At 36.4% G+C, this 15567-nt stretch overlaps 1 protein-coding gene across 1 annotated transcript in view; it reads left to right on the forward strand.

Annotated features, from left to right (window-relative positions):
• Window positions 1-457: 457 nt before the first annotated feature.
• Window positions 458-15567, forward strand: part of LOC140157997 (uncharacterized) — a 45098-nt gene continuing 29988 nt past the window's right edge. The window contains 2 exon segments of the mRNA XM_072181246.1: window positions 458-597; window positions 8498-8659. Coding sequence (XP_072037347.1) covers window positions 463-597; window positions 8498-8659 — 297 coding nt within the window. The 5' untranslated portion in view covers window positions 458-462.

Below are 15567 nucleotides of genomic sequence, written 5' to 3' on the forward strand. Positions count from 1 at the left end.
ACGTTGCATCAAGTGTATCTCTATGAAACTGAGCTAAACTGCAAGCCAACAAAAGGCAATTTGTCCAATTAACACGTTTTAATAGTTTCCTTTATCGATCCTTCGTCAATTAACAATTATGCTAAATGTTTGACTTTTGTGCCATTTAATTTCCTGTCAAAGAATTTCATCCTTGTTTGGTGTGCATGGTTTCTATAATAAAAAAATTAAAAAAATACCCAATCGTGTTCATTATTGATATTTCAATTTAAATTAGCGTAATTCCTGATTAGCACAGAAATAGCCGAACTATATCTAAATTCAAGATAGATCAAGCGAGAATTTAGACGCTTATTATTTTTGTTTATTTGTTTTTTAAAAGTTTTTGATCAAGAGACATCAGACATGAACTGTCAATAATTGATTGTTTTCCTAATTCTAACGTCAGAGGGCAGCAAACATCCAGGGGTGCGACCGGGCAAAATGGCGTCGAGTTCACCGGATGCCGGCTACAATCCGTCTTCAGATGGAGACGAAAAGTTAACTTCTGAGACGGAATTCTCTGCTGAGGAAGGAATCTATGAGGTTGAGAAGATAGTGGGGGTATCTAAGCAAGATGTAAGTGTATTTAGATGAAGTGTTGACATCGTTTTACTGGCGTAAATTCTGTCTGAATCTGGCAAAGTTGAGACTGTCAACACGGACGCACTCGTAGCCGGTGTACGTGTATTATACAGTGTACATGTTCAACAACAACACGGTACAAATATATGCTACACACAATGAATGATAATACAAGCCCAAGTATGGATTTATTAAAAGGCAGTTAAATAGGTCGAAGTATGTACGTGGCGCGTTATAAAAGCAGATGAATAAAAACGCAAAAGTTCAGCCTGTTGATTAATAATGCAGATTGCAAATACAAATAGTCATGATAGTAATAGTGTGACTGAATTTATATAAAATTTTTAAAATTTAAACTTTGTTCCCAGTCAGACACATGGACATGCCAGATTGAGATTGACATTCATTGCCACACCAGCACCACATTCACTTTGCTTAGGGTCAGAAATTTGCAACCAAGTGCGAAAATCCTTTTGGATTCTCCCAGTGGAATTTTGCAAGAATCCATGAATGAAATATTTACGAGAATCCATTTAGATTCTTGCAATTTTGTTGACGAGAATCTTTGCGAGAATGGATTCTCGGATTCTCACCGAATTTCTGACCCTGTTTGGTCGAGAAGTCTAGCCAAGAATTTGCTCACCGATAGCTTCACATTCTAGGCTAGAGACCATTGCATTCAAAATCTAGTCCATAAGACCATGAGTTGGATTCGCTGAAGCATGACACCGTGTAAAGCAACCAATGGAAGTTCAGAAATAAACACAGACGATCACAGCAGGCGATTCCATCAAAAATGTTGCTAAAATTATGCTTATGGCCAATTCCACCGTTACGGACGTTACAGATACATGCAACTTGCAACTTTTAAGTGAATAGCACACATGTTTGCTGTAAGAATAACACTTTATTTCTTAGTATGCTACTGGTACACACTCTAGTAATGTTCAATATAATGAAGCAATTTTGTTTTGGCTTTCTTAGTTAATTAGCTACAGAAATTAGAAACGAGCGTTACGGACGTTACGCAAAAGTGCCTGCCTTTTTGACAGATGGTACATATCCTTTTATCTCCACTCAGTTCTGTGTTTTATTTTTTTCTGTTAACTATATTCAGTAAGCCCTGACTCCATTCTATGTAAACATGAAAAGTAAGTTTGAAATTTATACTCCTGTATCGTCCTACACTGTTTATTTAGTGTTACGGACGTTACATTTTATGTCAAATGTAACGTCCGTAACGTTTTTCATATAATGAAAAAAAAACTGTCAAGGTACTTCCTCAGATTTTTTTCTTTATTATCTTGCAGTAGGTCTGACATCAATCTATGGAGGCATGATTAGCTAGTTTGAAATAAATGCTCCTGTTTTGAGCAATAATGTTCTAAAATTTTGTTAAAAATTTCCAAAAGGCACTTTTGGCATGGAATTGGCCTTCAGCAAAATTTTAGACTGTCCAAATTAGGCTAATCTTGCTCAACAGATACAGTTGACTCATCGAAATAACTTTCATCGAAATTTCAACATCAACAGAATAAATAACCTCCGGTGTAAATAATTGCACCGCTGTCCGACCGAAAAACGATAGCAAAGCACTCTAGCATCGAATGCGTAACTATTGTGTGCAAATTCAAAGCTAGAGTTCTCAAGTAACATTCACTGCATTCATCAAATGTTTTGTTCCATGTCATCATGTCATGGCACACGTTGACATAATTCTCGTGTTTCACAATACGATGCGCCTCCAGCGGTCGCTGGGTCGAGGCCAAAATATGCAGTGCATCATGGGAAAAGGTTGACATCCATAGCCCGCGTAATACGAACACAATACAGGAACATGCATCATTGTGGGTTTAGATGTCAATATAGGGCCTAATGATATTACATGTGAATGCACACGCACACTAAAACAAGAATTATAGTAGATCCATTTTCTAACAAGGAATCCTTCGTGGAGCGGTTTTCAACATATTTATTATCACACACTCGTGAAAATTCAATAGCAGCTAGAACAGTGATGTCGACTCTGGAGTCAAAAATTTTACTGCCAAGAGCAACCGCTAGCGGCGCATCGTATTGTGAAACGCGAGAATTCCATCATCTAAATGTGAATAAGTTTTAAATAATAAGAAAAAAGACTAGCCACAAATTTACTCACTGATGAGCTTCACATTTCAGGTATAGCCGCTACAGTAATCGAGTAGAAATTGATGAAGCATGCCACTGTGTTTAAGCAATGGAAGCTTGGAAGGAAACACAACCAAGCAGAACAAACAATCGCATAAAAATTTTTAGATTGTTCAAATTAAGCAACCTTCGCTCTATTAAAACGATACAGTTGGCTCATCAAAATAATCACTGTTTTTCAAACAGGGGGGTCAAACCCCCTCCCTTTATCCCCCACCCTTTTTGGCCAGGCACTCTTTTTTGCAAGAATCAAGTCAGATCCTATAGCCAATTGAATACAGTTTTATTTGGGAATTCATTAACCAATCAGTGATCATCATTTCACTGGTTGTCGCCAGACGGTTTGTTTAGTGACAGAGGAACACAAACCGGCTGGGATCGAGACAACTTGTAAAAGTTATCCAGTTTTTGCAAAAGTGATGGGTATTGATAGATCAGCTTGACGCTCTGAAAGTGGAAGTACACAGTGCAAGCCGCATTTCTGCAAAAGTGATTGAGTATCAATTCAGCTTAAATCTGATTTATGAAGAGTCCAGTTGCATACAAATGAATGCAAAATATTCATTAGTTATTTGTGTGTTAAAAAGTAAACCCCAGGCCTTCATGTTTAAAATTTGGTGGAGCTCCATCAATCACACTCCTGCTTTAGTTGAGGAGCTCGATTGAGCTCCTCAAAATCACTCAAAAAAGACCCATGCTTCCGAGCACTACCTATCGCTCTAGTGGAGAAACGAACTTCGCACTTGTATTTTAGGAACGATGAGATGACCCAATGACCCAACTTGATTTTTTATTGTGTTGCCACACTATTTCGTTCGCAGAGCCTTTACAAGCATGTTGTTTCAATAGATCGTTATTCAGACTGATTGATGTGATACAGTTCTTGGAGTAATTTATTTTTGACATTTTGTTTGAAATGATCATAATTCCAAATAAGGAGCGCTGTTATTTACGCTCCCGACTATGCTTTAAGGTGCGCGGTAGGAGCGCCTGCGCGATCGCGCTCCTCAAAAATAAAGGACTGAAACCCTGGTGATCCGATTTTAAAACAAACTCATCCCTCTACGACTCTACGTGTTCTCCATCAAAACTCAAGATTCTACATACACATACATGGGGAAGGAATTTTGGTGACAGTAAAAAGCCATTATTTTTCTCATCAATATAATTATGACCATGCGATGTTAGGACTTTTTTTCTCTATTTTTGTAAACCAAAATGTGTCTAAAGCTTTGTTAAATGGGGGCTTTCAAGTTTCAAATAATTATGTGTATTCTGTACAATGTACATAAAAGGAATTTGGAAATACTGGCATGAAAGTTGAAGAGTGGGGCCAATGTCATTAAGGGGGTACTACACCCCTGGCCAATTTTGTGCCTATTTTTGCATTTTTCTCAAAAGTTTTAGTACATTGGTGACAAGTAAGATGTGTATATAAATAGGGGCAAGGACTACAACTACTGCACTGAAAATTCAGCTACTCAAAGCAAGTAGTTATTGATTTATTGATCAAATATTGGTTTTCCCTCATTTTTGACTGTAACTCCACAACTGTTGTCTGTGCTGAAATAAAATTTCCAGTGCAATAGTTATAGTCCTTGCCCCTATAATATACATATCTTACTTGTCCCCACTGCGCTATAATTTTTGAGAAAAATGCAAAAATAGGCACAAAATTGGCCAGGGGTGTAGTACCCCCTTAAAGTAAACCAAGGGTGAATATAATAAATGTATTGAAACTACAATGTAGTGACAAAGAAAAATACAGCATGACAAATATGGGGCAATTGTCTTGCCTAAGTTTGGACTTGAGCCAAAATCCCAAAAATTTTAGAAAATGGCACAACCCAGGCGAACAAAGAGCAGTGTGGAATCAGGGACCGTGGTGGAATTGATAAGTAAAGTAACCTGCCCTTTGGGCTATTCCAGTTGAAATCCATACACCCCCTATGGAAGACATGACCTTAGTTTTCCATAGAGGGAGTGTGAATATCTAATGTAGGATTATCGGAATGTGAATATCTAATGTAGGATTATCGGAATGTGTGACTCCATTTGAAGTCTATACCCTCTCTGTGAAAAAAGGTTATGGTTCTATAGGGGGTGTATGGCTTTCAACTGGAATAGTCCATTGCCATTTAGCTAGTGCAACTACTGTTTAGTGACCAGGAAGTTAAAATGAAGTTGCCCTCTTGTCCACTACAACTAATGCCCAGGTGTATTACTAGGATCCACAACACGCTCATCTATCAGGCTACAGTTCTTTAACCCCAATACATTCAGACATTCATTGAATGACCGTTGAAAATTTGGGTACAAAAACTCATACTCTGCAACTTGAGGTCAAATTTTACACTGATTCTGTAATCGAGGTTATTGAACTATGCCATTGGGATGAGGCCATTGTGGTCCATAGTGTATGAAACCAAATTTAGTAAAGAATGTTTTGGAAATGCAAGCTAAACTAGAGTCAAGTCTTCACAGTGTAGCAAATTGGTTTCACGCAAAAAAACTTACTTTAAATGTTGATAAGACCAAGTTTATGATCTTTGGTACCAACCACATGCTTGAAAAGTTTAATGATATAAATCTAACATATGAGGGTAGTTTTATTATTGAACGAGTTCATGAGTTTAAATATCTTGGAGTAAAACTTGATTCTAAACTTTCTTGGTCAGCTCATGTAGATTATTTATGTAAAAATGTTTCTAAAAAAATTGGTGTCATTAGGCGTGTTAAATACTTCCTGCCTCGTCAAACCATTGTTATGTTATCAAATGCACTTGTTATGCCTCAATTTGATTATGGAAGTTCTGTATGGAGTAATTTTTCTAGTGAATTTCAAACAAGGCTGCAAGTGTTACAAAATCAGCTAGCCAGGACAATTTTATCTGCAGATATTAGAACACCAATAAGTAACTTAATGAGTGCACTAAAGTGGTTAAAACTAAATGATAGATGGCAAAATCAACTTCTCATTTTAGTTTTTAAGTGTTTAAGAAATATAGGGCCATCTTATCTATCATCTCAATTTGAATTTGTTCATGATAGTCATATGCATATTACCAGGAATCATACATCAAACACTTTGGTTGTACCAAAATGTAATTCAAATTCAGGCAAGCGTACATTCCATGTCAGAGCTGCTAATACTTAGAATGGAATTGCACCTCAAATCCATAAAGAATTAAATAATATGTCTTTGTATCAATTTAAAGTGCAAACAAATATTTCTGCTAAATAACTTGTATTTCTATTCCCTTATAAATTGTACTTTTATAAGAACATCTTAACTTTAGTTTGTATTTTATATAATCTTTGCCATATGTAACCAATATTATGCTTTTGATTTATCATGTGTATTTACCGTTTATCAATTTATGTACTTTACATTATTTATAATTGTATGAGGGCCTGCTTGGAAAGCAGTGCTTGACACTGAAGTGGAATTACCCTCAATAAAGAAAGATTATTATTATTATTAAGACTAGGCCTCGAAATTCAGGAAGGTACATGTAGCTTCGTCAGACCATGGCTTCTGTTGTGCGTAGACTTGGCCTAGGTGGCCCCTTACATTCAAAGCATTTTTTGGTACCGGTATATAGTGGCCTGAGAGTAGTGTTTGAAATAAGCACTTTTTAAATCCTCTTGACCGCTTGTCCAAAAATCACTGGGGTAAAACCATGATGAGCCATGCACTTGTCGGACAGACAACAACTTTTAATTTTACCTCCTAAAGTCATGACTAATAAATAAAACTTGACATAAAATATTAACTTGTCATGTTTTAATGGCATTTGTATCATCATGAAAGATCTACCGAACACTGCTATAGAAAAAATATTAAATTTGTGTACATCGTGGAACATTCAACTACGCTTGTTAGTCCGCGACTAATCATGCTAACTTCACACGCGTACAACGCTACTCTACGCGTCCATATTAGCGAGGCTATCTGCGTACAACTTCTTACTACGCACAGCCACGCAAAGAGTATGTTCCACGATGTACACGAATTTGATAATTTTTCTATAGCAGACCCTACATGCTGTGATGTCTACTTGTTCAGCATATTATGTAAGACCTGGCAAAAAACGAGATCTCGCTTTTCACAGCACGATTCTTGCTAATAATGACCAACTGTCTTGCTTTTTAAAGAAAGTTCCAAAGCAGTGTACTATAAAAATGTTGCTTTATGCCATAAAGTTTGCCAAATTCCATAAAATGCAGTTTATTTTCAGCAAAGTGCAGAATTGGGACAACTGAAATATTTTGCAGTCAAGCAAAATGTATTTACTTTCTTTTTTCCCAAACTGAGTCCTGGTAGAAAAGCTCTTATTTTCACCCTTATGTATATCCTACAGAAATTGTGTTAATGTTATCTTCTACCAGCATTTTTCCCCAAAGTAACTTCCTTGTTAGATAAAACACACAAATCTTTTTTATGGTTTTGTTTCTTCCTTTTCCCATTATCTATACATGTAGGTCAATATCAGTTCTCATTAAAGTCTATCTTGAAAGTTTCAGTCACTTGATTAAGCTGCTTGTATCTTCAGTGTGCTAATTGCTGGTTGCCCACACCCTTAGGGCAGCCCTCCGAGTAGTCAATGACATCACTTGCTGTCCATGCTACATATCGTATTGTTTGTAATAAACGCCCCGGGGGCGTTGCATTTTTCCAAAACGGGGGCGTTTATTGAAGGTGAATTGTCAGTGAAAAAAAGTTTAAAATCGGGTTAAATTTCCCGATGGTGCTCCTGTAGAAAGGAGGGATTTATGGCTACACTAATGGCGACGCCCATAGAAAATATCATTTTTGTGGTAAATACATCAAAATTACACCCATACGCGCATCATCAAGCAAGAATCTGGTGAAATTCTACCATAATTAGGCAATGGAGTGGATGGAAGTGCGAGTTATAATAGGTTTTGTCCATGCAATTTTCCGATCGTCCATGACAAGACTGACTGACTGATGCCGGTTTTAAGCTTACTCACACGATATAGCATGGAAATGTTTGCATTTTTGTCAATTTTTCACAGAAAAATTGGAGGGGGGCGTTTATTAGAGGGGGAGCTTTTATTACAAACAATACGGTATGTATGGGATATCTTTCAAATAACAGGGCTAATTGGAAAACAGTACAGAAACATTCTAGTATGTATGTGACCCATTCTGACAAAACCAGAAACAAGTCGCATTCTTGATTTGAATGAAAATCAAAGCACTAGACAATACGCTTTAAAAATGATACCAAAATTATATAAATAGCATTATCAAGATATGGATAAGCAGGCTAGCAGCCATAAAAGTTCGCCAAATTCCATAAAATGGGCCATTCCATTTAAAATCCACACTACCCCTGTGGAAGATTTTGGAAATATCTTCTACAGGAGGAGTATGATTTTAAATGGAATGAACACATTACACATCCCTGTTTGAATTTCATACACCCTCTGCTGCTAATGTGTTCATTCCATGTAAAATTCATACTCCACATGTGGAAGATATTTCCAAAATCTTCCACAGGGGTAGTGTGGATTTTAAATGGAATATCCCAATTTCTGATGCGAACAAGCAGGTGTTTCTATATCTAGACCAGGAAAAGGTACCAATTGGGTTCTTAAATATTTGGACAAATAGACACATATGAATTCATGATTCTTGTAATAATTGTTCGCATTTTTGTGTAATTATTCATTCCAGGGTAAAACAGTGTACAGAGTGAGATGGCAAGGCTACGGGCCGGAGGATGACACGTGGGAGCCGCGGGACAACCTGCTAACGTGCGAAGATATGGTAGAAGAATTCATAGAGAAGCAAAAAGAGCAGAAAAAACGCAAAGCTGCCTCGGACAGGAAGCATGGTGTAAGTACACAAGTTCGGTGAAGTGTGGGTTTTGTGGCGTTTCAACATTTGGCCGAAATAAATGTGCTTGAAACTTTCATGTGGTGTTTTGTGTTAAATTTTAATAGGAATATATGTACCACATCGTGAAGTATATAAAAAAGAATATTCTAAAAAATTCAGATCATCTCCTCTAAATCGCTACACTTTTGCACAAGAAAGTTAAGGCCACATAAAATTTATTTTTGGTTCTTGTCAGGAGGATGAATTGATGAGGGAGGGAGGATTTTTTCCCCTTCAATGTAAAATCTAAGGCTGTGACCTATCGGGTAATGACGTATTCGGGTACCCGAGGTTAATTTCGGGCGGGTAACCAGGTACCCGTATCAAACGTAAAAAAAAAAAAAAAAAAAAAATATTTTTTATTTTTAAAGTTATTTATTTTTTTCGGCTTTGTAGTGTCCCTGGACCTAGAGCTAAACGCTAGGATCATTCATGGTTGACTTATTAAAAAAATAAAAAATGTAGGCCTATGTGTTTTGAATAAATTTGTACTCATGTCATACTCTATTAATGATTTCAAAATGGATACAAATTCAATGCATTTTGAAATCATTAAAAGAGTATGACATGAGTACAAATTTATTCAAAACACATAGGCCTACAACTTTTTTTTTTTTTTTTTTGAATAAGTCAACAATGAATGATCCTAACATTTAGCTCTAGGTCCAAGGACACTAAAAGCCCCCCCCCCTTTTTTTTATTTTTTAAATTCGGGTAATCCGTAAATGGAATTTGTATCCGGGTAGGGAAAAAACGGGCGGGTACCCGAATATCCGGGCTTGAGTCACTGCCTTAGTAAAATCTGCATTAGTTTTTGGTCTTTCCAAGTGTTGAAGGAAAACAAGGAGGCACTGTTTCTTTTGTATTCAAATGTGAGATTCTAAGGGACCAACCCCTTAAGATATGGCTGCTAAGAATACGTGATTACGGAGGCCAAAAAACGCACCCCGATTTTCCAAAAAACGCAAAAATCTGTGATTTCCCGCCAAAAATGAAAAAAAAAAGATTATACGCAAATTGTGCTGCAAATAACGCAAAATTTGCTTATTCTTAGCAGCGCTACCTTAAGAGTAGTACCACAAAATGACTTGGAAGTAGGGCTGTTGTCGAAAATGTTGTTGACAAAGCAATTTTTCTGATTGTCGACCAAAAAACTAATCACTAAAATATTAGAGATAAGCTTAATAAGATATGTGTACATCCATATCAAAACGATGCACTTGTCGGCTGCTACAAGTGTCTCATTTCACATAATAACTAAGAATAAATACCAGGCTCATCTCAAGTGGAGGTCACTTCAAATCATCCCCCAAGTCACATGATTTAAGAATACAGAGAACATTCCTTTACCATGGGACTTGGGGATGATTTGAAGTGATCTCCACTTGAGATGAGTCTGGTATTTATTCCTAGCCATTATGTGAAATAAGACACATGTAGCAGCCGACAAGTGCATTATTATGATATGGATGTACACATATGCTTAAAATCACTATTATTTACCAAAAAATAACTGCATAAGTCTTCTATTTCATTCGTAAGTGGATCTTGAAATTTAGCGATTGTTGACAATGTAAATTCTACTCGACAACAGCCCTAAAGCAAGTGATCCTTGATCTCTCAGATAATGAAGTTATTTGTAGAAAATTTCCCTAAATCATTCCAAAGTCTTAAATTTCTGAAAAATCGAAAGTAAAAAATGCCACTAATCAAAATTTCAAAATTCTCTGAAAGAGTACAAACAAGTTAAGAACCTTTGGAGTTCATGAATTTAGTCATGTTCTGACAGGAATCATTTCTGATTCTTGTACTCAAAATTTATGATAATTGCATATCACTGCCTCCATTATGCGCTGTGTATGGAATGAATATATAGAAATATATATATAGATTTATATTTCTACCAACAAATTATGATGGTATGAACTATGCATGTGATCTGCTAAATACAGATGCATATTGTTTTATGTGTTTCCATTCCATGATGAGAAATTTTATATTATAACAATGGCATTGCTTTGAGCCATTGAATAACATGTACACTACTCAATATTTAAAGGCTCAGAATCTGACAATCTTGCTTTTCATTATTTCTTGCAAGCCTGTTTTCATGGTGCCAACTAAAGTGTTTTTAGTGAAATGGGACGAAAGGAGGATTTCGTGATCCTAGCATCCTCATTTTATGACATTTTTCAGTAGATGTTCACGAAAAAAGCTTATTCTCAAATTTTCATCGATTCCGATTTTGCGTTTGCGAGTTATGTGTATGACACTGCTCCATAGGCCACTGTTGTAAATTTTGTTCTGGTATACCAGAACGAAATTCAAATTTGACGATATTTTTGCTAAACGAATTAATCTGCAAGAAATTTTTGGTACATAAACATTATATAGCCAGAGGTTTCCAGCCCGGTTTCCAGTGGTATAAAAAAAATTTTTTGAGAAAAGTGAGGATGAGGCTGTGGATCACGAAATGCCCTATTAAAATAGGGCATTTCGTGATCCACAGTATCATCCCCCCACTTTTCTCCAAAAAAGTTGAGATTTTTATGTACAAAATATTTCCTGCAGAATAATTTGTTTAGCAAAGATATCGTGAAATTTGAATTTCGTTCTGGTATACCAGAACGAAATTACAACACATTGTCTATGGAGCAGTGTAATACATAATAATGCATAACTCGCAAGTTACGCAAAATCGGAATCAACTGAAATTTTGGAAATAAGCTTTTTTCGTGGATATCTACTGAAAAATGTCATAAAAAGAGGATGCTAGGATCACGAAATACTCCTTTAATACAAGTGTTTTGGTGCATAAAAATTACTGAATGAAACAATATTCATCTGATTTTACAACACTAATCCTGTTTTTAAAAAAGAAAAAAACACCTATTTACCAAAAAATCCTTTAAATTTTTTGAGTAGTTTTTATTTTAAACTGTCTATGAGTTTGATGGTCGGGATATAATCGTGAGGTGAAAGATAGATTGTTCCAGTCTACCAGAGCAATTTCACCGAGTGATTATATTTCGACCATTTATGACTATTTACATTAGTGTACGATACGCTGTGCATTTGTTTTATTACATTTTGCATAAAATTTTACATTAAAATAATTGTTGTAAAACTCCAGTTGGCATATGGTCGCACACCACCTGCAAGTTCACATCGTCGTTGGGCAGGAAAAACCTCCTGTGTGTCATGGGGCCCCTGAACATGTTTAAAGCAAAACCTCCCTATGTAACCTTGTGGCAGTTTTGTTTTAAACATGTTCAGGGGCCACAAGCATATACGTTTTTCCTACCCATATACCGCATCATGCATTACAAAAAAATACAAGTGTATCCATTAGGCTGTTCCAGTTAAAAATCCATACACCCCTGTGGAAAACATGATTTTAATCTGTCACACAGGGGGTGTAGATTTCAAATGGAGTCTCCCATTAAGGTAGCCCCATTTGAAGTTCACACTCCCTGGTGGGAGATTTAAGTCATGCCTTCCGTCTAGGGGTGTGTGGATTTTTAAACTGGAACAGCCCATTTCCTGAACCAGTAACATCAAGCTGAATTTCCTTTCACTTCCCTTCAATTTTTCACCTGGGGCTCAAAATGGGCTATTCTATTTAAAATCCACACTACCCACATGGAAGATTTTGGAAATATGTTCCACAGGGGGAGTATGAATTTCAAATGGAATGAACACATTCTGGCAGTTCCAATTGAATTTCATACATTCTCTGAGAAAGATTCAACCTGAATCTTCCAGAGAGGGAGGGTGAGTTTCAAATGGAGCTGCTAGTGTGTTCATTCCATTTGAAATTCATACACCCCTGTGGAACATATTTCCACAATCTTCCACAGGGGTAGTGTGGATTTTAAATGAATAGCCCAATTATATATTGTACAGGGGCAAGACTAGTATTTACGGGCGTAGCTGTAGCCCTCGTAATCAAAAAGTGTTTTGAGCCTTGTTGCATGTCACCTAAGCTTACCATCAAAGCTGTCATAGATTCACATGCATGCATGCATGCCACATCTACTCATTTAATCCCAGACTTTTCCTTAGAACTTTGTTTTTTATTTGCTTGAATTGTTTTACTTTTCATTTTTGTGTGTAGCAAACTTCAATAGATGTTATGTTCCAATTAGTTTTATACTACCGTACTTTGTTTGCAAATTTTTGCACTATGATTGTTTAATTGGGGTTATTTAACTATGCCATTGGGATGAGGCCATTGTGGCCCATAGTGAGTAAAATGTATCAAGTCATGAACTGTATATTCTGGACATTTACCCAATGTTGCATTTGGAAGAGACTGTAGGCTTTTCAATAAACATCAACATTGATGGGTACCAATCATTTTGATACAGCCTGTATGAAGACTTTGGATGCAAGATGCAATCATTCATATATACCATTCATTTGCTGCCTTGAGTTTCTTACATATTGTTGCTGATAGTGTTATTTTATGTTTTAATGTACATGTATGTTTCATTTTTGAATTAACACAAATTATAATACTGTATTCACCCTGCTTAGTTCCCTCCCCAAAGGCCCCCAAATTGATTGCCCTCATCCGTCCGACCCTAAATCTGGTATAAAAAGTTTCTTGTTTTGGTTTCTCTGTACCAGTACAAAAGAATCATCAATAATAATAAATTATGTACAAGGAAGCCTTCAGGTATTGCATTAAAATGTGGATCTGAACAAACCGAACTCTTCATGAGATGGACATTTTCTGTTCCAGCTCATCATTTCTTAATATTTTTCTTGCCTTGCTCTTTTCCAAGTTTATACACATAAACCTTATAACAGTTGATACTATGCAAGGTATTTCTCTGTAACTGCCTGTTTCTTATACTGCCTGTTGCTAAGAGTTGGCGATAACAAATACCGTACTGTGGATGATGCAATATACTTTACATGGTTTGTTTTTAAATGAAATTCTGCGATGGCAAAATTCTGCGATGGAAAAATGTGACAAATTTTTTTCTTCTTCTTGGAAGAATTTGCATATTTGTTTCACTGAAAATTGTAAAAGTACATAATTTTAACCATATCCGTCATTTTAAATTCAGTTGCCCACCAGGCAGGTTCTGTGTTTTGGGTCGTCCGGTATCAAATTTAAATTTTGGTTGTCTCGGGCAGCTGGGCAAGCCATTCTGTGAGCACTGAAAATTATTAAACAACAGTGATTGGCAACAATTTTCAGGCAAATTCTGCCCAAAATGTAACTCATAGTAAACAATATTTAACATCTCAAAGAAAGTAACTAACCCCCCTTAAAAAATGGCCATTATTCAAAAACAGGCTATTGTATTACAAATCTGTAAAATGTGTTGGAAGCAGAATTTATTTCTGCGCATTTTGACACCTCATTTGATACGATAGCCCAGAAAACAATAAAACACCGGTCAATTTAATGTAGTGGACTGAGGTCCAGATTTGAAAGTTGCACTTACAGTTACAACAATACAAAAACCCTCAGATATCATTACACAGATTTCCTTCCATTGTACAGAATACAAATCAGTAGAATTTACTGCAACTTTCACATTGTTTTAAATGTTCGCTGTGATGTCAATATTTAGACAATTGCTACAAATGAGGTGTCAAAATGTGCATAACTAAATTCTGCTTCCAACACATTTTACAGATTTGTAATACAATTGCCCGTTTTTGAATAATGGCCATTATTTAAAGGGGGGTAACCCTATTGGTTTTGGATATGGATTGTCTTTAAAATTACATAATAATATCAAATATCGCCTCCTTTATGCTGCTTTGTGAAAAAAAGCGAGAGCATTTTCAGCGTAAATGTGAATAAATAGCCAAATTTGCAATCCAATACCTTGGTATCGTGAATTGCATTCTGGGCAGGCAATGACGAATGCTGACATGCTGTACAATGCCGGTCCGTATTGAGCGGAAAATGTTTTTTTTTTCGTACCGTTACAGAAAAAAAGGAAACAAAATATATTTCCCCTTGCAATATGTACATTTCAAATGAAGATAAAAAAAGTGTGGGTAAAATGGAGAGGAAAAAAACCCTTCCGAGACCGGGTTTTGAACCGGTACCTGTCGGGTAAAAACAAACGCGCTAGTCAATTGAGCTATTTAGCACACCACGCTTACCGTTGCCGTTTTCATAACTATATCGGCCCACCGTCTTCGGTGACTGATATTTCGTTCATAATTTCCTCCCAGAATTCCAAAGTATTTACCATTGTTTACAAACTGGTATACCTGTAAAAACCGCTGTGATTCATGATTTCTCCGAAATACATCGACTTGGAGCGTCAAATTTCAGGATAGTAATGAGAAAAATAGTATCTATTATGTGATACCAAAACCTCATCAACAATGAAAAAATCGGGGGATGATGCTGTCGATCGGGTTACGGACCTTTAAGGGGAGTTAGTTACTTTTTTGAGATGTTTACATGTACAGCTGTATGTATATCAAGAGGAACCAGGTAACAGTATTAAATGAAGACGGGGGACAAAGAAAATTTGGCTGAAGTGGGACTTGAACTGGTGAGTGACATCTGGTTTTCGAGACCAGTGTTCTACCATCTGAGCTATCCAGCCATATGATAGGCGGCAATCCCAATTACCAAGATATCTTTGCTCAGGTGCTTGTCAGAGCCATGAAAACATGTGGCTGAGAAGCACCAGGGGTAGGATTTCATTTCATCTTGCGAGAATCCACTTGGATATAACCAGAATTTCCAGCAACAGCATTTTATGAGAATCTATTTAGATTCTCCTCATGGCCATTTAGTTAGTGTGTAGGCTTGAGAATGGATTCTTGAATTCTCGCCAAAACTGGTTCTAAGAGTCTTCATCTTTTCTTTTATAATTTGT

The sequence above is a fragment of the Amphiura filiformis genome, chromosome 7, assembly GCF_039555335.1.
Source record: "Amphiura filiformis chromosome 7, Afil_fr2py, whole genome shotgun sequence".
NCBI classification, from domain to species: Eukaryota; Metazoa; Echinodermata; class Ophiuroidea; order Amphilepidida; family Amphiuridae; genus Amphiura; species Amphiura filiformis.